Here is a 23,080-nt window from a genome sequence, read left to right as displayed (position 1 = left end):
ATTTTAAATCACAAAAGTCCAACTTCACGCTCTTTAATTTGTCTTAGATGAAGAATTTAAGTTGAGGGGCTCCAGTGGCGCAATCGGTTAGCGCGCGGTACTTATAAGAATTTAAGTTGAGAAATAAAACGGTATTAGTTTCTGTCATATTTGTCAATTCATTCGTTGTAAGTTTGAACTTCTCATTGTGGCCTCTTTTTTAATTTTTAAATATTTTTATTTATTTCAGAGAAGAAGGGAGAGAGAGATAGAAACATCATTGATGAGAGAGAATCATTGATTGGCTGCCTCCTGTATGCCTCATACTGGGGATTGAACCAGCAACCCAGGCAGGTGCCCTGACCGGGAATCAAACCATGACCTCCAGGTTCATAGGTCAACACTCAATCACCAAGTAACACTAGCTGGGCTCACTGTGGCCTCTTATGGTCTCGAGCAGTCTTCTGGAACTCAAAGTGACTTTGGGTTCAGTCATTGCTCCATTGTCCTCTGATGGAGCAGAGACCATTGATGTGAAACTCTTAGGACAAAAAAGGACTGAAGAAATTAGATACATAGTCAATAGACTATAAAATAAGCCATTAAAAAGTAAATCTTACAGTATATAGTTGGATGGCTAATTACTTGAATCATTGATTAAACATGCTAAATCACTGAGCCAATGATGATGAACAAAAATGTTTCTTTACAGCCAGATTTAAAGTAACACACACACATGCCCAATTAACTATTGTTTTTTAGCATATTTAGTTTCCATTTCTATTTTTTTAAAGTCCAGGATTGGTGTACTCTCAGCTTGAAATTACAACTCACTCAGAAATAACACACTGTTTATCTGCTGCCTCAAAACTAGGATGCTCCAGGAATGAATTCAGAATTAGCTAGAGCAATTTAAGTGTTGCACTCTTTAATCTCTGTAATGATACTCAGGTCCCAATTATCTAGGGGCTATTTAGCCCTTATTATCTCTTGCTACTTCTTTTTTCTTTCCCTCTTCCCTCAGTGAAGGCAGGAGGCCAGGCAGAGGAATAGCTGGCAGCATTTTATTTTTGACAAAACCCAAGCTGTTTCTTCAAATCAGGCTTCATAAAATAAAAACAACAGAGATGTAACTTTTCTTTACAGTTTATTCCTAACATAACAAATCAGCTTTTATTACAGCAAATACTAATGTCTATTTTGTCTGTTTTCACAAATTAATTTAATGGAATATGCCCATTATTCTGACCTCACATATGCATTATACATCCACAGATATTATAGTTTCATTTCAATAATGTCTTTTATTATTTATTGTGGCCTCCTGAAATAAATGTGTATGTGTAAGTGTGTGTGTGTGTGTGTGTGTGTGTGTGTGTGTGTGTGAGAGAGAGAGAGAGAGAGAGAGAGAGAGAGAGAGAGAGAGAGAGAAAGAGAGAGAAGAGAGAGAGAGAGAGAGAGAGAGAGAGAGAGAGAGAGAGAGAGAGAGAGAGAGAGACTGAGCTGTTAAAAGGTACTAGAAACAAATGGTGTAAATAGCAAAACAGCACTGGAACCCTGAAGTTTAGTTAATATAGAACTGAACTAAGAAGGTTATTTGTGACTGGGATTGTAGTCTTGACCATGCAGAATGCACGAATAAGCTTAGTCAGTTTCACCATGTGCCCACTGTCCAAATTTGCTTTAGCCACTGTTAAAGCGCAGAGTCCACTGTTTCTATCTCTTTGTAGCTCATTGATTTTGTTTCATGTGCTCAGATCAACCACTTTCATTTTAGACTAACTTAAGGGGCATTTTATTTACTGGGTTCTCTTTAGAGTTAAGTCTTGCCAGGTAGGCTGATGAACATCATCAATTAAGTAACACAGATTCTGTTCATGTTGTCACACACATTCTGTCGTAACCATGAATCACCTATGATATTGCGCTGTCTACTGTATTGCAGGAAAAACAGAGGTTTCTGACGGATGTTCTGCACGAAGTGATGCTGCTTGATGGCTTGGCCAGTTCCCATCCAGTATCACAGGAAGTGCTACAGGCAACAGACATTGACAGGGTGTTTGACTGGATCGCATATAAAAAGGTGGGAATAGATAAGACCCAAGTGCCAACTGGGTATTTTACTAATCTGAGGAAGCCAAGCTATTTCATGCTACATGTATTATATTCTTCTCTTCTTCCTGGCTCATAGAAATGAGAATGTGAGTTAGAAAACATAGAGTTACTAGGTTCGTGTTATTTTACGAATTAGAACTTTGTTTTATAAATCAGTAAAATGGAGATGAATGTTTGCCAAATGCATAGAAATATTGGAACTATTAGTGAATAAATGTTTGGAGACTCAATAAGAAATTGCTGTAGAAATGGAGTTATGTAAATGTCAGTTCTAATGTTATTAATAAGAGAACTGACCTATATTAGTATACTGATAAATAGTTTTTTCCTGAATGTCCCTTAAAAACGTACTTATTTTGATTGCAGATGCCAATGGGGGTGTAGACAGTGACATGACATATATTTTTAAAACAATGTTTAAGGGAGATTTGGGGGATTAAGCATGTTTCCTGGATTATAAGCATAATAAATGAAAATTTAAAGACTAGACTTCGAATGGCAGAGATTTTGGACAAATGATCAGACATCAAAATATAATACACTATGAACTTTTTCCCATTGTTACTTGGATTAGGATTTTCCTTATACCCCTTCTTTTAGTTCTAATTTTAGTAGAGTATTGTTTAACACTTACTAGCCATTTAATAATTATTAAAATAGTGTTAAAGTCTACTTTATTATTGGCCTATTGACTTGCATTTATGGGATTTCTATGTACTTTATTGATTTAATAATGTTTTCAGTTTTTAAAAGTGTTAAAAGCAAGATATTCTTTTTTCTTAAAAACAAGATATTTCTAAATATAACTAAAGATCAAATAATGATTCATCAGAATTCTTTGGTGCAGTAATTTAGATATATGGTTTTGCATTCCGGTAATGACTATCTCAATGATTATTAGTTAATACTGTATGCTATAATATGTAAGAATATACATAGTGTTAGAAAATATCTGTTCAAGATACTGATCATCACATTGGCTCAAAAGGGTATTTCTGATATTTTATAAAAATAAGTGAAAGTGTAGAATTATATTTAAAATCTATTAATTTTTATATATGAGTTTTTGGGCTAGATTTTGCTGGATATACATTCAGTTACTTATACTGTATTGATTCTTGAAATATAATGAAAAATAATTTAAAATAGCTTGAGATGAGTTTAGAGACATGTCTGTAGTTATTTCCCACATACCACCAATTCTATGACTATTTGTAAATAACAACTTACTTCAGGATGAATATTAGAAAAATATTATTTTGAGTAAATATGTTACAAGTATGCATTTACACATAAATAACATCTATTCCAGCTTCATTATATTTGAATAATTACAAATTTATTCAAGAAGTTTAAGATACAAAGCAGTAGGAAAGAGTAAAGATACAATAATTATTATTTTACACTCTTTATATTTTGGTGCAAAGTCTTGCCATTTTACAAATGTGATAAACAAGTAAACTTTGCCATGATTCTTGGGATCACCATCATAAAGACTACTGGATACTTGTTTCTAGCCATGTATTTCTTGAAACTTTATTGAGGAAACAATTGACAGATGTAATTATACATATTTAAGGTGTACAATGTGATGATATACATTGTGGGATGATTACTAAGGTCAAGATAATTAATACATCCATCACCTGACATAGTTAACTTTTCTTTTGTGGTGAGAATGCCCAGGATTGACTCTCAGCAATTTTCAAGTATGTGATACCATATTATTAACTACTAGAGACCCGATGCACGAAATTCATGCAAGAGTAGGCCCTCACAGCCCCTGCTGCCTCAGCCCTTGCAGCCTCGGCTTTTTCCGGAAGGTCATCCGGATGGCTGTTTCGCTGTTCAGCCGTTCGGTCGATTTGCATATTATACTTTTATTATTATAGATAGTCACCATGATGTACATTAGAATATCAGAACATATTATTCTTACTCCTAAAAATTTGTACCCTTGCACATATATCACCCCATTTCTCTCTTTCAATTGACCATGGCAATCACAATTGTATTCTTTATTTCTATGAAATTGGCTTTAAAAAAAATTCCACATAGAAGTAATATCTGTCTTCCTCTGTCTGGCTTATTTTACTTAGCATAATAGCCTCCAATTTAATTCATGTTGTAAATGGCAGGATTTTCTTCTTTTTATGGCTGAATAATATTCATATATATATATAATAATATATACATATAAATATATATATATGTTTCTATATTAATTAATTCATTGAAAGACTGTTTCTTTTGTATTTTTCCAATTGTGAATCAATGCTAAAAGAAACATGGGTTTGTAGATAATTTTTTTAAGAGACTGATTTCAGTTCCTTCTGATATACCCCTGAGTGGGATTGCTAGATCATATGGTAGTTCTATTTTTAATTTCTTGAGGAACTTCCATATTGTTTTCCATAATGGCTGTACCAATTTACATTCTCAGCAGCACTGTATAGGGTGCCCTTTACTTCACATCCTTGCTGACATTTGTAATCTCTTGGCTTTTTCATAATGGGTATGAGGTGTTAGCTCATTATGGTTTTGATTTGCATTTTCCTTAAAATTAGTGATGTTGAGCCTCTTTTTGTATACCTTTTGGCCATTGTATGTCTTCTTTTCAGGTTCTTTGCCCGTTTCTAATTGGATTACTTGTTATTTTGCTATTGAGTTATATGAGTATTTTATATATTTCAGATTTTAACCCCATATCAGATATGTGGTTTGCAAATGTTTTTTCCCATTCTGTAGTTTGCCTTTTGAGTTTATTGATTGTTTCTGTTGTTGGGCCAAGGCTCTTTAGTTTGATGTAGTCCTATTTGTTTTTTTGATTTTTAGCTCTTGTTGCCTGTGCTTTTGGTATCTTATCTAATCACTAGTAGCCCTGTGCACGAATCTGTGCACCAGTAGCTTGCCAGTAGCTTGCTGCTGCCCTCCAGTAGCTCTCTGTCTGCTGCCCCGCCCTCCTGTTGTTCCCCCCTAACCCTCCCCCCCATAGCTTGCTGCCCTGCCCTCTCCTGTAGCTCTCCACCACTCTCTTGTAGCTCGCTGCCCCACCCTCCTGGTGATCCGTGATCCAGTCGTTACACGGTCTGTCATTATGCTTCATGGAGTAATGACCATTTGCATATTACATCTTTATTATATAGGATTGCTAAGACCAATGTTAAGGATATTTTCCCCTTTGTTTTCTTCTAGGAGTTTTATGGTTTCAGGCTTACACTTAAGTCTTTGATTCATTTTGACTGAATTTTTTTTGAGAAGTATATGAAAGGAGTCCAGTTTAACTCTTTTGCATGTGGATATTGTTTCACAACACCATTTATTGAAGAGACTATCCTTTCCCCATGTGTGTTCTTGGTGCTCTTGTCAAAAAGTGGTTGACCATATATGCATGGATTTTTATCTGGGCTCTCTATTTCATTCCACTGGTTCTATGTACCTGTTTTTTATTGTTTTTTTTTTTTTTTTTTTTGCAAGTACCATTCTGTTTTTATTACAATAGCCTTATAATATAGCTTAAAATTAGGGAGTGTGATACCTATAGCTTAGTTGTTTCTCAGGATTTCATTATTGCTTTGGCTATTTGAGGTCCTCTCTGGTTCCACATCAATTTTAGGATAATTCACTGGAGTTTTGATAGGGCTTTCATTGAATTTGTGGATCGCTTTGTGTTGTCTGGATATCTTAACAATATTATTTCTTCTCATTCAAGAACATGGATATATTTCCATTTATTTGAGTCTTCCTCAATTTCTTTCTTCAGTGTAATAGTTTTTCAGTGTGTAAGTCTTTCACCTCCTTGGTTAAATTTATTCATAAGTACTTTATTGCTTTTGATGATTTTGTAAATAGGATTGCTTTCTTAATTTCTCTTTCATATAGTTAATTGGTAATGTATAAAAACCCAACAGATTTGTTTGTTGAATCAATTGACTTGTAGCCTTCAATTTTATTCAATCAATTTATTAGTTGTAACAATTTTTTGGTGGAATCCTTAAGGTTTTCTGTCATCTACAAAGATAGATGATTTTACTTCTTCCTTTCTGATTTGGATGCCTTTGTTTCTTTTTTAAAAAGTAATTAATCAATTAAACAATCAATTTTTTATTTGTCTTTTTTTAGCTTAGTTGCTATGGCTAGGACTTTCAGTACTATGATGAATAGAAATGGTGAGATTGGGCAGCCATGTCTTATTCCTGATCTTAGAAAAAGGTCTTTTGACTTTTCACCATTGAGTGTAATATTAGCTGTGGGTTTGTTTTCATGTCTAGCCAAATATCTTCATGCTGAAAGTACCACTGAAAATAGTATCCTTACTACATGTTTTCAAGTGATACTAGGATCTACTCATTGTCAATGAAGACTTTTTAAAAAAAAAAATCTTTTTTTGAACAGCTATAGTGAGATATAATTAAAGTATGATAAACTGCACGTTTAAAAGCTATAATTTGACATGTTTGACATATATATACACAATGAAAACATCACCATAATCAAGTTAATGAATATATTCATTAGAAATTTGCTCATGACTCTTTATACTTCCCATCCCTCTTCACTCTTCCATTGATCAAGTTTTTCACTATAGATTAAATTGCATTTTCTAGAGTTTTATATAAATGGAATCATACAGTATGCACTCTTTTTAGTTTGCCTTCTTTTACTCCACAGAATGATTTTCAGATACCTTCATGTTGTAGTATATATGGATATAATACAATTTGTTTATTCACCTGAACATTTGGTTGTTTCTAGTTTTTACTATTACTAATAATCTTGCTATGAACATTTGTGTACAGGTCATTGCATGTGTACTTGCTTTTATTTCTCTTGGGTAAACACCTAGAAGTGGAATGTTCAGATGATATGATAGGTATGTTTAATGTTTTAAGACTGCTGAATGACCTGTTTTCTAATGTAGTTGTACCATTGTACCATGGCACATTCACACAGACAGTATACAGGGTTCTACTTTCTCCACTTCTTTCCCAATAGTAACTAGGTATAATCAGTTCTTTTAGTGTAGATATTGTAAGGTATTTCATTGCAGTTGTAAATTACATTCTCCTAATGGCTAATGCTATTGACCATTTTTTTTCATTTGTTTATTCTCCCTCATATGTCTTCCTTGGTGAAGGGCCAGTTCAAATTCTTTGCTCATTTTTTAAAAATTTGGGTTGTTTGTTTTCTTATTATAAAATTCTGAGGGTTATTTATATACTCTGAATCAGGTTCTCTATCAGACACATGGTATGCAAATAATATTTCTCCCAGATAGTAACCTGTCTCTCATTTTCATGTCAGTGTTTTTCTAAAAGCAATAGGTGTTAATTAAGTATATTTTATCATCTTTTTTTTTTTAAGTGAAAGTGCTCTTGGTGTCATATTTAAGAAATCTTTGATTAACTCAAGGCTATATGGGTTTTTCTTTTTCTTTTTTCTTCTAGAAATTTTATAGTTTTAGGTTTATATTTAGATCTATGATTTATTTGAGTTAATTTTTTACATATGGTGTGAAGTTTGAATATATTTTTATTTTTTTTAAATATGGATATTATATTTTTCAAGAATCATTTCCTGAAAAGTTTATCCTTTTTTCACTGATTTGGCTTTGCATATTTGTTGAAAATCAGTGGACTATGTATGTGTGAGTCTATTTTTTCTAAGCAACATAGTTTTCAGCATATAAATCTTCATATTTATTCCTAAATATTTCATATTTCCAGGTTATTGTAAATGGTACTGTTTTAATTTCCATTTATTATTATTTTTGTTCTATGTAGAATTGCAATTTATTTTTATATGGTTATCTTATAAAATGTTAAATAGAAGAAGTGAGAGCAGGCATCTCTGTATTGTTCCTGATTTTAGGAGTAATATATCCACTCCTTCACCATTAGGTATGATTTTTCCTCGAATATTTTATAAATACACTTTATCAGGTTGAAAGAGTTTCATTTTGTTTTGACATTATTGAGAATTTTAACCTGAAATGTATGCTGATTCCAACAAATCCTTTTCCCCCATCTATCAAGGTGATTATATTTTTGTTTTTGTTGCTTTACTTTATAATATGGTGAATTATAGTGATTGATTTTTGAATGTTAGGTTGTCCTTGAATTTATGAGACAAATACCATTTGATTATAATGTATTTTTAAAATATATTGTTGGATTCAATTTGCTGAAAATTGTTTTGAAAATTTGCATCTATATTCAGTAGGGATATTGGTCTGTAGTTTTTCTTTTATCTTCTTGTAATGTCTTTGTTTGGTTTTGTTAATGCTATAAGGCTAGACTCATAGAATGTAAACTATTCTTTTTCAAGTTTCTTGAAGAATTTAAGTAGAATTTATATTCTTTCTTTATTAAATATTTGGTAGAATTTATCAGTACAGCAATCTGGGCCTGGAATTGTCTTCATGAGAAGATTTAAAAAAATTTTTTTTATTGATTTTTAGAGAGAGAAGAAGGGAGAGGGATAGAGAAATAGATACATCGATGAGAGAGGAACATCATTGATCAGCTGCCTCCTGCATGGCCCCTACTGGGGTTTGATCCCAAAACCAGGACATGTGCTCTGACCTGGAACTGAACCAGCAACCCCTTGATTCCTGGGTCGGTGCTCAACTACGGAGCACACCAGCCAGGCAGGGAAGATTTTTAACTAATGATTTCATTAATATATAGCAGGTTATTCAGTTTATGTTTTCTTAAGTAATCTTTAGTAATTTGTATGTTTTCAAGGATTTGACCCATTTCATCTAAGATGTTTAATTTATTGGCATAAAGTTGGACATGATATATTCTCTTATTGTTTTAATAACCACAACATCTCTAAAAATGCAACTTCTTTTATTCCAGATATTATTAATTTTTGTCTTATTCTTTTTCTTAGTCTAGCTGGAAGTTTATACATTTTATTTTAAAAAATCTAGTTTTTGGTTTAGTTGATTTTTGCTTTTACTGGCTATTTTATAGAATTATCTTTCTAATCAATATTATTTCCTTCTATATACTTTGGTTTAACTTGTCCTCCTTTTCTGGTTTCTTGAGGTACAAGCTGAGATCTTTAGTTGGAGACTTTTCTTCTATTACAATTCAGATGTTTATTCCATAAATGTCCTCCTAAGTGTATTACCAATGGCGTGCTCCAAGTTTTGATATATTGAGGTTTCATTTTCATTCACTTTAAAATACTTTATATTTTCACATTTGATCTATTAATTGTCCCATGAGTTATTAAAATGCATTTTTTTTTTTAGTTTACAAATATTTGACAATTTTCCAGAAAGTTTTTTGTTACTTATTTTTTATTTAATTTTATCATGGTCAGTAAACTGTATTCGGTATGGCTTGAATCTTCTTAGAATTTGATGTCTGTTGGTAAATGTATCGCATGCACTTCAAAAGAATGTGTATTTCATTGTTGTTGGCTGGAATGTTTTATAAATGGAAGTTAGGTCAAGTTGGTTGATAAGAGTTGTTTAAGTCTTCTATATTCTTATTGATTTTCTGTCTACTTGTTCATCATGTTAACTTGATAGGCCCTCATTGTTTGGATTCACGCACATGGTGCCAAATCAAACATCTAAAAATTTAGTAAAAAATAGTGACCCCTGTTCCTGCTAGCATGTATGGAAAATAATTTTCTAATGTAAATGTGCAAAAATAAAAATAAGAACAAGTTGGCTGTAATATCAGGGGCTTCGTTTTGACAGTTTCTCTACCAGTCCTTAATGTATTTTTAGTGCCTTTGTTCAGTTCTCCAACTTGGCTTCTGTCAAGTTTTTTCTAGTAGTAAATCGGCAGGTGGGTAATATGTAATAACCAATTTAACTTTGTAGATGGAATGAGTAAACCATTTATGGGTGTATGACAGATAATGTGGATAATTATACAACCATAAATACTATTAATTGCTAACATTCATTGAATGATTAGTCTGTGATTGGCACTGTGCCAAATTCTTTACATTTAACTCATTTAATTATCATAATCTTCCTTTGGGGATATTATTTTCATTTTAAAATTGAGTCATGATCAATCCAAGGATATGTTGGCCAGAAAACCAGGTTCTAGTGCCAACATTCTTACTACCACCATATTTAATCAACAACTCTGGTTGGAGCACTTATTCCAAAATCATGTGTAAGCTTCTGCTTATGTTCCAGGCACTGTGTGCTGAGTGCTAGGGTATAACAATCAATAAGACATAAAGGAGAGACAGCTTATAAATATCAGTGCAGTTACATATAAGTGTTAACAGCAGTATTTCCCTTTTAAATGTAGAAAAGTAACTCAAGCCATCTTAAGCAATAGGAAGGAATTTGTTGACTGAATAATTGATAAGCCTGAGATTTAGCATAAGCTTTAGGAATGGTTAAATCCAGGTATTTCAGCAGTGTCATCAGAAATCTACTTTTCATCAGCTTCATGGCTCTTTACCACTATCTGACATAATTTCTAGATAATTCTTACAGAGGTGGTCCCAAACAAATTTGGCTGAATGAGTCCTCAACCTTATGATCCTAATGAGCTCAGAGAAAAAGTTAACTTCCTGCCTCAGAACAGAATCTATTTTTGTTCCCCCAAAGGGTTGTGGTTTGTTCTGATTAGGTAATAGATCACCACTGGCCAGTCCCTATGGGCATTCTGACTGGCCAGCAAGTCTAATGAGCTCATCCTCTGGTGCGAGAGATTGATAGGTCATGGAATCGGAAGGCCCACAGAAGTCAGTTGAAGTACAAAATAAAATGATGGTTAGAAAAAAGTGATGGATGCCAACCTCAAAATCTTAGGAATTATGATAAAAATAAGAATAAGATGTACTTATGTGGGTAAGAGGAAGGAGTGATAAAAAGGCACAAAAAAAGAACCCTGTTGCAGAGAAGGTTCATAAAAGGAACACAATAGTGATTGAGTAAAATATCAAGGATTTCACATGATCATAGAACAGCGAGGGTTTGGGGTAGTAGATAGTTTGGGAAGATAAGCTCGTAAGAACTTGGAAGACCTCTTATGTGATAGTAAGAAGTTTGACCTTTATTCAGCAGGTCAGAATTGCATTCTAGAAAGAATAGTCCTGGAGTTGTGGTCGAGTCAGAAATAACATGATAGATCTGGAAACTTCAGAAAATATTGTTGTGCCTATAGTTGTAGCATGTAGAACTTATTATTTTTTTATATTGTATTATGTAGCACTTAATAAAAACTTCTTGCCACTGCCCTCCCATGCTCTCCTCCCCAAAGATCCCTGTTACTAGACAATATTAACCTCTGCCGAAAGTCAACCTCTCATTGCATCAGCACTTTGCTGGCTTAACTTCTCTCATTATACTAATTGTTCCCACTTCTGTTTTTTGTTATTCTTCCAGCATAGTAATTTTATTATACTTTAAATCACTTTTTATATAGAAATGTATTATAAGGGTGGAGAAGATTATAGAGAAATAAAGATTAGGAGCTAACAGAGCAGATACTAATTTTTTTGTGGATTTAAATTAAAGAACTGAGTGTTTTTGCAGAAATACCAAGTAATGTTCAACATGGATCATATCAAGGTCATATTGATTAAATGAATTAAAAAAACTAAAATTACATACATATTTTTAAAATGGGGAGAGAAAAAGGTAAGAACTAGTCTGTAAGGTAAAAGAGTTGCAAGCATTACATCTAATAAAATGGTTGTCAGTAACAAGTTTTCCATTTTAATAGTAGATTGAAAATGAGGATGCTTTTGTCCTAAAAGTATAATGAAAATAAGAAAATGCTGTGCAAAGGTAGGAAGACTGGAAAAGATAGATTAACATGGTTTCTTTTCTCTAAAAGCACAAAGGGAAATATGAATTAATGACCCAATGACCTGGGTGATGAAAGAAAGTGAAGGCTCATTAAATTTACATATGATGCCAAGTTGTGGAGGATTGCTATAAGCTTGGGAGAGAGGCACAGATTTGAATATTACTTAAGCACATTTAAAGAGGATACTTTAAAAACACAAACACTTTTTAGCAATTCTTATATCAAGGTTGATATATTTTAGAAATAAAATGAAGTTACACAGAGTGAAAGGAAAGAATTGGCAAGCTGAGAAAAATCCACAAGGGATCATGGGAAACATGAGTAAAAAGGGAGGTGTGGCAATTCAACTTGCAGTACTCTACCAACATATTCCAGACTTAAAGTTTAAAAATCTTTATATGGCCAAAGAGGAAAATATATACAGTTTTTAGCATTTTTAGAGGTGAATATGAAAAGGCCAATGAGTCATTTTCACTATTGTTTCTTCTGATACCAGGTTCCGCATCCACAGCATCCTGTTCACCAGGTCATGATTAGTACACAGGGAGGGCACATGCTAACTTTCTATATGGGACAAGTTGTTTCTCTAGGGAAAAAATAAGATGGCACCTTCCATCAAGAATATAACTACTGCTGGACATAAAACATGAAATAAAAATAGTAATTATACTAAGTATCTGTAAATCAAACTTGTAGTTTAATGAGCACTTACTACATACAAGGCATCTTGTGAAACTCTGCATGTATTATGTATTATCCCCATTTACTTCCAACAGAAAACTTGGGATGTAGGCATTTTAACCCACTTTTACTGATGAGAAAACTGAGACTGAAGAGGTTATTTTCACAGGGTTAGACATCTAGAAAGTGAACCAGCCAGGACTTGAAGTCAGATCTGTCTAACTCCAAATTCTATGCTCCTATTATATAAAACTTTTCACCAATAAATGAATATATTTTAAGGAAAGTTGGGATATGAACCATCTCATTGGATGGCAACTTCAAATTTGAGGCCACCTTTGAGCCTCTCTTTTGTTTGTTCATTGTATTTGTGGAAATCTTGTTGTCCCTGCTGTCAAAGTATTTCTAGAATCTGACCTCTTCTTCCCACCATTGCTGTTGCCACATGGTCTGAATCACCATCATATTGCCATATCGTTTCCTACAAGCTTTCTTTTTCTCGAATCCTGCTCCCTACAGTCTACTTTCAACCAATCATTCGGAGTGATCTTTTTTGAAACCTAAGTCTGATAGTGACACTTCTTTGCCTGAAATTCTACCTGCCAAAATGAGAAAAGGCGGTCTTTACAATGACTCAGAAGGCCTTATCTGATCTCCACTCACCCCATTTTCCCCAAGATCCCACAGACTCCTGACCCTCATTTTATCTGCTATCCTTTTCACTTCATCTGTTATTGCTGGTCCTTCCTTCACTCATGGCTACTCCTGCTTTCCTAGCTCTCTTGCTTCCCATGAAATCAACTCTCTCCCATACTAGGGCCTTTGAACTGGCTGTTTCCTTTGTAGGGAATGATGTTACTCCTTAGATCAGCATGGTTCTAACTTGTTCTCCTTGAAGCCTTTATTTAAATGTCACCTACTCAAAGAGATCACTCATTTTAATGTCAGTTGACACCATCATTCTTTTCTTCACCTTTTTCCCTTAGTCTGATCTGCCTACTGTTTTGTCTCATTGTACTGATCACCTTCTAACAGGTTATACCATTTATTCAATATTATGTTTACTATATTATCTGGCTTCCCACTTTCCCCCATTAAATGTGAGCTTCATAAGGTGACAGATCTATGTCTGTTTTTCATTGTTTTCCAGTATTCATTCTACTGCCTGCATATGCTCAATAAGTATTGGTTGTGTTGAATTAAAATAAATGTCAGAGAAGCAATACAAACAAAACGTTATGGCGTTTCAGAGGGGAAGATCCCATCTGTTAAAAAGGATTAAGAAAGAGAGTTGGCACTTGAAATAGGATTAAAGAGTTTTTGATGTAATTCCGTATGAATTCCAGAGGGGGAGGAAAATTATGTTGCCCAGTCATTCTGTTTTCTAATGGGTTCTGTCACAAGTGGCCTGACCCTTCAGCCCTGGACCTCAAGGGATCCCTATCCTGTCAATTCAGCTCTTCTCCTGTGGTTTCTGCATTCTCCTGCCTCAGGCACAATCAGTCCCCTGTTCTGCAAGTTTTTCCAGCTTTTATTCTTAAACAGTCCTTCTTAGCCTTGCTTTCTCTTTTACAGTCAACTATATAACATATTATCAAGTGAATGTAATTACTACTTTGTCCTCTATGATACTTCTGTACATACTCTATATGCAGCATCTGATGCATTGTATATAGCTATTTAGGTTAACTATAGCACTTGTGGTCCTTTCTGTTAAATACTTGGACAGCAGGCTTTTGGTCAGGTATATATTAGCAATAATACAAGTAGCAGGAATAATAGTATCAATTGCTTTTGAAGGTCTATTTTTCCACTGGATAGCCACTTAATAATCCCAATTAATCTTCCACCCCTGTAAAATAGACATTATTATCTCCAATTTATATAAGAGTAAACAGAGGCCCAGGGATTTTAAGGATATCCTCAGGCTCCCAGGAGTCAGAGCTGGGATTCACTTATCACTGTTTCTAACTCATGCCTTTTCCACTCTACCAGCATACTTTCTTTAGCTAATTACCCATTATGCCACTGTTTCAACAGGAAATATGATTTGAGTTACAGTCTTTTGACATATACTAATGGAAGGGATTTTCCCTGAATGAAAAGTGCCATATTTTAAAATAAGTAATGTACTGGCATGCAAATGAAAAATAAGGGTTATAAAATCTGGGAAGTAATAATCACTGGTTATGATCATCTTGTAAAGAAAAATGTGAACAAGCTTAAGAGACTGAGAAAAATTAAGCAAAGAACAGAGAGAGGGATGGAGGGGGAGAGAGAGATTGATTTAGAAACAATTGGAGAGAAAACCTTATCAGAAAAGCTAAGGAATGAATATGCCCACACTGAAGAATAGAGGGCTTAGGGGTAACGTAATAATTGGCTCTAATATGTAACTGCTCATTATCCGAAGGCTGCTCACCAGTTCTCTGTCAATATCAAGGTCAGAGCAGGATAAATGGCCTTAAATTTCAGGTAAAAATTTCAGTTAATCCGAGAAAGAACTTCTTAACATAAAAGGCAATTAAACATTTTAATATGAACTACTAAGATTATAAATTCTTTATTTTCTGATATTCTTTAAAAATATATTTTGATGGACAGAGACTTAACTTGGGTTGTTGATCACACAATACAGTGTACAGATGACATGCGGTAGAATTGTGCACCTGGGACCTGTATAATTTTGTTAATTATTGTCACCCCAATAAATGTAATAAAAAGGAAAAAAAAATAAAATTAAAAAAATAAAATCTGCTCCCCAGATTAGCAAACTAAATTGGAGGACCAGTAAAAAGATTCCTCCTGGATCTTGATTTCAGGGTATAACATAGGGAATGCACTATAAAATTCATAACTTGTTAGAAATTAATTTTGCATGAACATATTTATGATTGTAGCATTTTGTTTTCCCCTTTGATTATACATGTAGAAGTGTGAATGATAAAGGAAGCAAACTACTTGCTTGTTAGGTAAAATGGAAAAAATTAGAGATAATTCCCATCCATCCCTGAGTCCATCAGCTGATATTTTGGGTGAAAAAATCCAAAAAATGTCCAGGACAGAACATACTTTAGTGACTCTTTATTGCCAGTAAGTCTTGTCTTTGCCTTTGGCCGTAAATTACCATTATTTTAAGCCAGAGGTGATTTTAAGACATAATATAAAGGAAATTCTTTTTTTTTTTTTTGCCCTTTAAAAGAAAATGTATATTGTAGGAGGAGATGTTTTTATTGACATTTCTATATTAAATGCCTTTACCACTTATGAGTAAATTATTAAATTGTGCATTTTGCTTATGGAAGCAAGTTTTCTTTTGTATATGTGTTTGATTCATCACCATTTGAATGGCTTATTTTTGTTCTTGCTCAAATCCTAACACTTAATACTTAAAAGAGCCTGCTATTTCCTTTCTGGTCACTTGTGCTTCTCTCCACTAGCTATGCTTTTCTGAGTTAGATTCACTTGGTGAAACTGAAAGAAAAAGTATGTATTTGATAAAAATAAATAGCATGTTGCTCAATAGTGTAAAGAATGGATTAACCCCAAAGAATATTATCTTCCCTGGCCCCTCTTGTGTCCTGTTCTGTTATAACTAATTGTTTAGTATGCTGGTTCTGAATTCCTCTGCTGCACAGTTTCTGCCTGTCCCTTTTTACTTTGCTGAAATGCTTAAGAAGGTTGCAGTGTTGGCTTTGACTTTATTCTTCTGCTCTTTTTGTGGAAGCCAGAGTGGTGATCACACAATATAAGAAGCTTACGAGCCAGAGCTTTGTTAAGTCTCAGCTTGCAGCTCTGGGTTGTAGTGAGAAGCTGCTTCTGCAGCTGTCCGAAATACTTTCTCACCACAGATGCTCTTAGTGTGTTGCTTAGGCAAAAAGCCTAATTCTAATGATTTTTGCAATGGTTCACTCATGCCACATTGCATCAATAGCCATAATTAAAAATAAAAAGTACCATTTCAATTGGTATAAATGGTAATAGACACAGAGTATTTCATTGCTGTAACTTGCTCACCCGGCAACTATATGCAACCTTAATTCCATTAGACTAGGAGGCAGCTATAATGCATCTCAGAAAGGAATGGGGCTTCTGTTAACAAACAAGGTCAATTCAGTTAGGAGACCTGCGAATCTGAAATTGTTTTGTACAGGATAATCATATTGAAAAACAATTGAAGATAAAAACTAAAAAGATTTGGGAATCAGCCAATGTATATTCCTCCCTTAGCACATAGGGGAATTGCAGTGTTTTGAATAGATTTTCTGGAATAATGGGATTCTATGGAGGTTAGAAAAAGGACAAGTTAAGAATAAATTAAGATTAAAAAGGATAAACAATCAAGGCAACTGGAATTAAGGGTTGACATTTTGACAAATGAGAAGCATAGAAGGAAAGAAGAATAGGAATAAAACTACCTTTTTACAAAAAGAATGTTTGGAGAAAATCAGGGGAAAAATATGCACAATATAAACAATTGTATTCCTACATAATAAAAGCCTAATATGCAAATCGACCGAATAGCAGAACAACTGGTAGAACGACCAGTCGCTATGATGCACACTGACCACCATGGGGCAGATGCTCACAGCCTGCAGGCCCCAGGCCAGCCAAGTGGCAGGGGGCGGGGCCAGTGAGTGGATGGCGCCAGGCTGGCCAAGGCGGGTGCCAGCGGGGACCCCCCAAATGCCCCCCAGTTGCCCCACAGATAGGCCCTGATTGCCGGCCAGGCATAGGGACCCTACCCATGCACCAATTTCTTGCACTGGGCCTCTAGTACTTATAATAATGGAATATGTTGGAAGCAGTTAAACTAAGTCAAATTTTCCTGAAGATTAATGGTGAATGAGTTGAGTTTAGTAGCATAATTACCACCTATTCTTTTAATCAATCACACGTGGTATATTGACTTAATATAAACATCTTCAGAAGCCCTATATGGTTACTAATAAATTTAAAAGAGCATGTACCTTGGTTGCAGGTTTGACTCCTGCCCTGATGAGTCACGTACAGGAGGCAACCAATTGATGTGTCTCTCTCACGTCAATGTTTCTCTCTCTCTAAAAATCAATGGAAAAAATATCCTTGAGTAAGGATTTACAACAAAAGTGTTCAAGAGTGATATACTCTAACTGTTTTACCATTATAGATCCTTTTAATCACTCTTCCTCTTCCATGTGAACCCAAAGATTGTCTATTTTTTTTATTAACTAAAAAATTGTACCTACCAAGTATAAAAAAATTCACCTCTATATTAACAATGACATATATAAGTCTCAATCAGAGTTTCTATTTCAAACAGGCCAAATCATGTTATTATGCAGCGTAGATATATTTCTAGTCAAATAAATAAGAAAAACCTGTTTGGCCCATAGAGCTTTTTTTGGAGGTAAATATGCTATTTCCCTTGAAATAGTGAAACTATGTCTTTGGACACACTTTTACAGACATTTTCATGGATTCTTTCAGGGGGCGGCTAATGATCATGTGATGCTTTACTGAGAAAATTATCTAGAGATTTTATGCTTTCTACATAAATTCATGCTTTCTACATACATTCATACATGTCACTTGTATGTATGGGGTTCTTGGGGGGCCCCTGAAATAAGCATTTTCAGAAGCCCCCACGGGAGAATAAGATGTGGTAAAAGACTTCATTTGTGTGGAGTTATATTCCTTGGGCTGTAAAATCCCATACCCCTTAACCCAGTCCTGGAAAAGATGCAGCTGGGGCTCCAGCAGAGCCGAGAGGGGGGCCATTGTCTGAAGTGTCTGGAGCTGGGTCCGGCAGAGCACCAGGCTAATCAAAGTCCATTAGTCCCTTGAGTGGAGACCACATGGCTGTGAGCCATGTGAGCACAGGGGTGCTCGCCCCTGCTACATGAGTCCCAAGAGAGCTAGAGGGCCAAGAGCCAAGAGCGCACCCTCCTTTGTCTAGGAGTTTAAATATCCAGGTTTCGAAGCCTTGCAGTGGCCACACTTATTCTGGCCACTGACTTGCTCCCAGGTGTGGCCTGTAGGTAAGCACCTTCCCGCATCACTCAGACCTTGCTGGACATACATCCAAACTGCCATTGTCCAGTCCCTTCCCCCGTGAGTTAGCAGGGAACAGACTTGGAGAGTGTTAATTACAGCTTTCTGGCAAAAGTGTATAAATAGCATGCCTATATTCTCTAGTCTTCCCTTTACTCCTTTCCTGTTAAATAATAACCAGATTATTATAATGGTATCACTATTACATATTTCCCAGCAGCATTAATCAAATTTTTGGTATTTTGCTTTTTAAAAATAGAATGTCTTTCAGATTTTTTGAGTTGCCTTTATATCAGTACTAGAGGCCTGGTGCACAAAATTCATGCACTTCAGGGTGGGGGTCCCTCAGCCTGGCCTGTGCCCTCTCACAATCCAGGAGCCCTTGGGGAATGTCTGACTGACGGTTTAGGGCCGTTCCCACGAGCAGGCCTAAGCTGTCAATCAGACATCCTTAGTGCTGCTGCGCAGATGCGGGAGAGGCTTCCACCACTGCTGCTGTGCTCGCCAGCCATGAGTCCAGCTTCTGGCTGAGTGGCACTCCCCCTGTGGAGGCACACTGACCACCAGGGGGCAGCTCCTGTGTTGAGTGTCTGCCCCCTGGTAGTCAGTGCTTGTCATAGTGACCAGTCATTCGCCATCCTGCAGAAACCGGCTCTCTGACATCCCTCGAGGGGTCCTGATTGCAAGAGGGTGCAGACCAGGCCAAGGGACCCCACCGGTGCATGATCAGGGCCAGGGAGGGACTCGGGAGTTTGGCCAGCCAGGGAGGGTCCTCGGGAGGTCTCCAGGGCGTGTCCAGCCCATCTTGCTCAGTGTTAAACAGCCGGATCCCAGCAGCAAACTAACCTACCAGTCGGAGTGTCTGCCCCTGGTGCCCTGGTGGTCAGTGCATGTCATAGTGAGCAGTTTAGTGGTCTTAACATATCATTAGCATATTACTCTTTGATTGGTTGAATGGCCAACTGGATATTAGGCTTATTAAGCTAATTAGGCTTTTATTATATAGGATGAGAGGGCTTGATTATGAATTCATGCAACATATTCTTACCTTTAAAAACATAGAGATTATAAAAATACTGAATTTGGCTTTTGTCTTGAGGCCATTTTCCCAACCAGGAGAATTTGAGGACAATCTTCAAGGTTTCACAGAGATAGGAAAAGAAGACAAAGCTAAAGGTGAGAAGTTTAATGGGAGACCTCCCATAAAGCCAGGACCTTAAAAAACTACACCTTCAGCACATAGATAAACTAGAAATAAACCTATCTCCTTCCTCAGAGGACTACAAAGAAATTGTCTGTTTCGAACTTGGAAAGCAAGTTGAGAGGGAAAGAAAATTTCCCCTGAAATTTGAGGCCAAGAGTAACCCTTTTATGGCATTATAGCTCAAACAAAAACAACCTTGGTACACCATAAACATTAAACCAGGATTTAAATTTAAAATTAATTTAAAATTACAATCCTTGTCTAGAGATTTCCCCAGATGCTAGACAAAAACTAAAACAAATCCTTTCTATAAATACGTGCCTTTATGTCATATCTCAAAAGGTTTCCACAGACAAAATTCCAAGGAAAAAGAGCATCTCATAGTAAAAAATAATGAATTACATGAGGAAACAAGGTTCTATGACCATGAGACAGCTGAAACAATCGAGAACAGAATCATGTATTAAAATATTGGATATGTTAGATATGGATTAGACAACAATATACTCATAAATTTGAGAAAATAAAAGAGGCTTGAAAATATAAACAAAATGCAAGCAGGTTTTAAAAATACTAATGAGATCTTAGCTATTGCAAATTGCACTGCTATGAACATAGGGGTGCATATACTCTTTCTGATTGGTGTTTTGGATTTCTTAGGATATATTCCTAGAAGTGAGATTACTGGGTTAAGTGGCAGTTCCATATTTAATTTTGTGATAAAACTCCATCCTATTTTCCATAGTGGCTTTATCAGTCTGCATTCCCACCAGCACTCTACTAGGGTTCCCTTTTCTCCACATCCTCACCAGCACTTGTCATTTGTTGATTTGCTATTGGTAGCCATTCTGAAAGTTGGGCGATGATATCTCATTGTTATTTTAATTTGTATCTTTCTGATGGTCAGTTACTTTGAGCATTTTTTCATATGTCTCTTGGCCTTCTATATGTCCACTTTGGGGAAGTGTCTATTTAAGTCTTTTGCCCATTTTTTAATTACATGAGTTTCTTATGTATTTTGGATATTAACTCCTTCCCAGATGTATTATTGGAAAATATGTTCCCAAATGCCCATCAGTAGATGAGTGGATAAAAATGCTGTGGTACATCTACACCATGGAATACTATACAGCTGTAAAAAAGAATCTCTTACCCTTTGAGACAGCATGGAGGGACCTGGAGAGTATTATACTAAGTGAAATAAGCCAGTCAGAGAAAGAAAAGTATCACATGATATCACTCATATGTGGAATCTAAAGAACAAAATACACTGATGAACAAAATAGATTCAGAGAGAGAAACATTGAACAGACTGTCAAATCTCAGAGGGAAGGCAAAGGTGGGTGAGTGGGAAGACATTAACCAAAGAACTTATATGCATATATGCATAACTCATGGGACACAGACAATAGCGTGATGAAGGCCTGGGGTGGGGGATGGGTGCAGGCTACAAGGGGTCAATGGGGAATAGAGGCGATACCTGTAATACTTTTAAAAAAAATAAAGATAAATTTAAAAATAAAAAAATAACTAATGAGGATTCCTAGAAATGAAAATGTAATAACTGTGTTTAAAAATATAGTACATTTAGTAGGTGATTTGTCACATTTAGAGTTGAAGAGAGACTTATACACAGGGAGACAGAACTGAAGAAACTATCCAGAGTGCAGCATAGAGAGGCAGAGAGTTGGCAAACATGAAAGAGAGGTTAAACACAGAGGAGAAGGAGTGAGAAGGTCTAACAAAATGGGAATTTCGTAGACTCAAGGCTTAGTTAGCTTCACTTATTTTTTCCATCCTTTGTTTCTTCATCAAATTATTACTTCTTAGCTACAGGGACTAAAGTTTTTGCCTTAAACAATGGCATCATTTTTTGAAACAGAGCTTAAACTTTGATCTAAGATTTTCTTTATCTTAAAGTAATGAATTTTACTCAACAACAAAGCACTGTTTTATCATTTTTATTCTCTTTCATTACCATCTTAAAAATTGGAACTGTCTTAAAGAATGACGTTAATTTAAAAATTGAACATAGTATCCTTTTTTCTAGTAATAGTTATTATTCATTCAGTGCTCAGTATGTTACCAGAGTCTTACCATTTCCATACATCATTCTATTTACATATTACATCAAGCTGAAGCCTAGAGTAGTTACATTTTTTTTTTTTGCCTCAAGCCTGTACAGCTCATAAGTAAAAAAAATAAAGATTTCAACCAAACCTACCTGATTCCAAATTTTGTTCTTTCATTGCCTGATCACATAGTCAAATAGGTGTTGACTTTCACCATAGAGAAGGTTATACACTTATTTAAATACGTTTGTCTTTCATCTGACCATTCATTTCACCTCTTTTGAAATGATCTTTGGTTACAATTCATTGCCTATCTAAAGAAACCAGTGGCATTATTTTATGGGTCCTGAAAGCCTACCTTGATCAGATATTTTTATTTACCTTGTCCTCCCTTCTCATCAATCCTCATGTTACCCTCTTAGCTCTTCCTGGCTTACCCTCTTCTACATTTGAATCAACAGCCTATGGATTCTCAAAAAGATATTAAACCAAGCCTGTGCTGATGCTCAGAGACTCTAAGGTGAGATTTGCTTGGGTCCGTGGAGCTGTGTAGGTCCAGGTGACGCTGAGAAGCACGGATAGGCTTCCATAGAGTAGAGCACATCCAGAAGCAAACCAGCTGGTGCAATTCAACTGTGCAGCACCTCACAGCTGTACTTGCACAATGGGATGCAATTATTTCAGTGCCATAAAAATATCTGGCCTAAAAAGTGGAGAATTTTTGGTATGTAGCCCTCTGGTTAGTACCATAAACCAAAGCAAAGCAATGATCCAGCAGTTGCATGCCCATGTTTTGCTTACATCCCCACAATTTTGGGATGAAATGTACAAACATTCACTGCCACATCATTTTCCTTCTGGAAGGACATCAGTCCCAGCAGGAATTTTGTGAATACATTGGAGCAGTTGAAACTATTTTAGTAGTCACATTTGTTGAGAGTAAAAACAAGAGTTCAATAATCACATTTGTTTCAAGTAAAATACAAGTTTCAAGTGCTATCTAATATCTGAGATTTTCTTTTTCAGATTAAAATGAGAGTGGTGGCAGTGTTGGGGGAAAGTTAGCATACTTAAGGTACTTATGTCTAAATAACCTCAATTAAATCTTCTAAAATGCACCAGTCACTTTTATATAAGTTCTTTATATATCAAAAGGTTAGTAAAAATTGGAGTCAGGATTCATACATTAACAG

General features: G+C 35.4%; 1 protein-coding gene across 1 annotated transcript in view; it reads left to right on the top strand.

Moving 5' to 3' along the window:
- The window catches only part of TRHDE (thyrotropin releasing hormone degrading enzyme), a 366,112-nt gene that overhangs the window by 210,104 nt on the left and 132,928 nt on the right, over positions 1-23,080 (top strand). The window contains exon 6 of the mRNA XM_008155542.3: positions 1,925-2,062. Coding sequence (XP_008153764.3) covers positions 1,925-2,062 — 138 coding nt within the window. The remainder of the gene's footprint in view (positions 1-1,924; positions 2,063-23,080) is intronic.

This window comes from Eptesicus fuscus, chromosome 7, assembly GCF_027574615.1.
Source record: "Eptesicus fuscus isolate TK198812 chromosome 7, DD_ASM_mEF_20220401, whole genome shotgun sequence".
Taxonomy (NCBI): Eukaryota; Metazoa; Chordata; class Mammalia; order Chiroptera; family Vespertilionidae; genus Eptesicus; species Eptesicus fuscus.
This window is presented reverse-complemented; position numbering and strand designations above follow the sequence as displayed.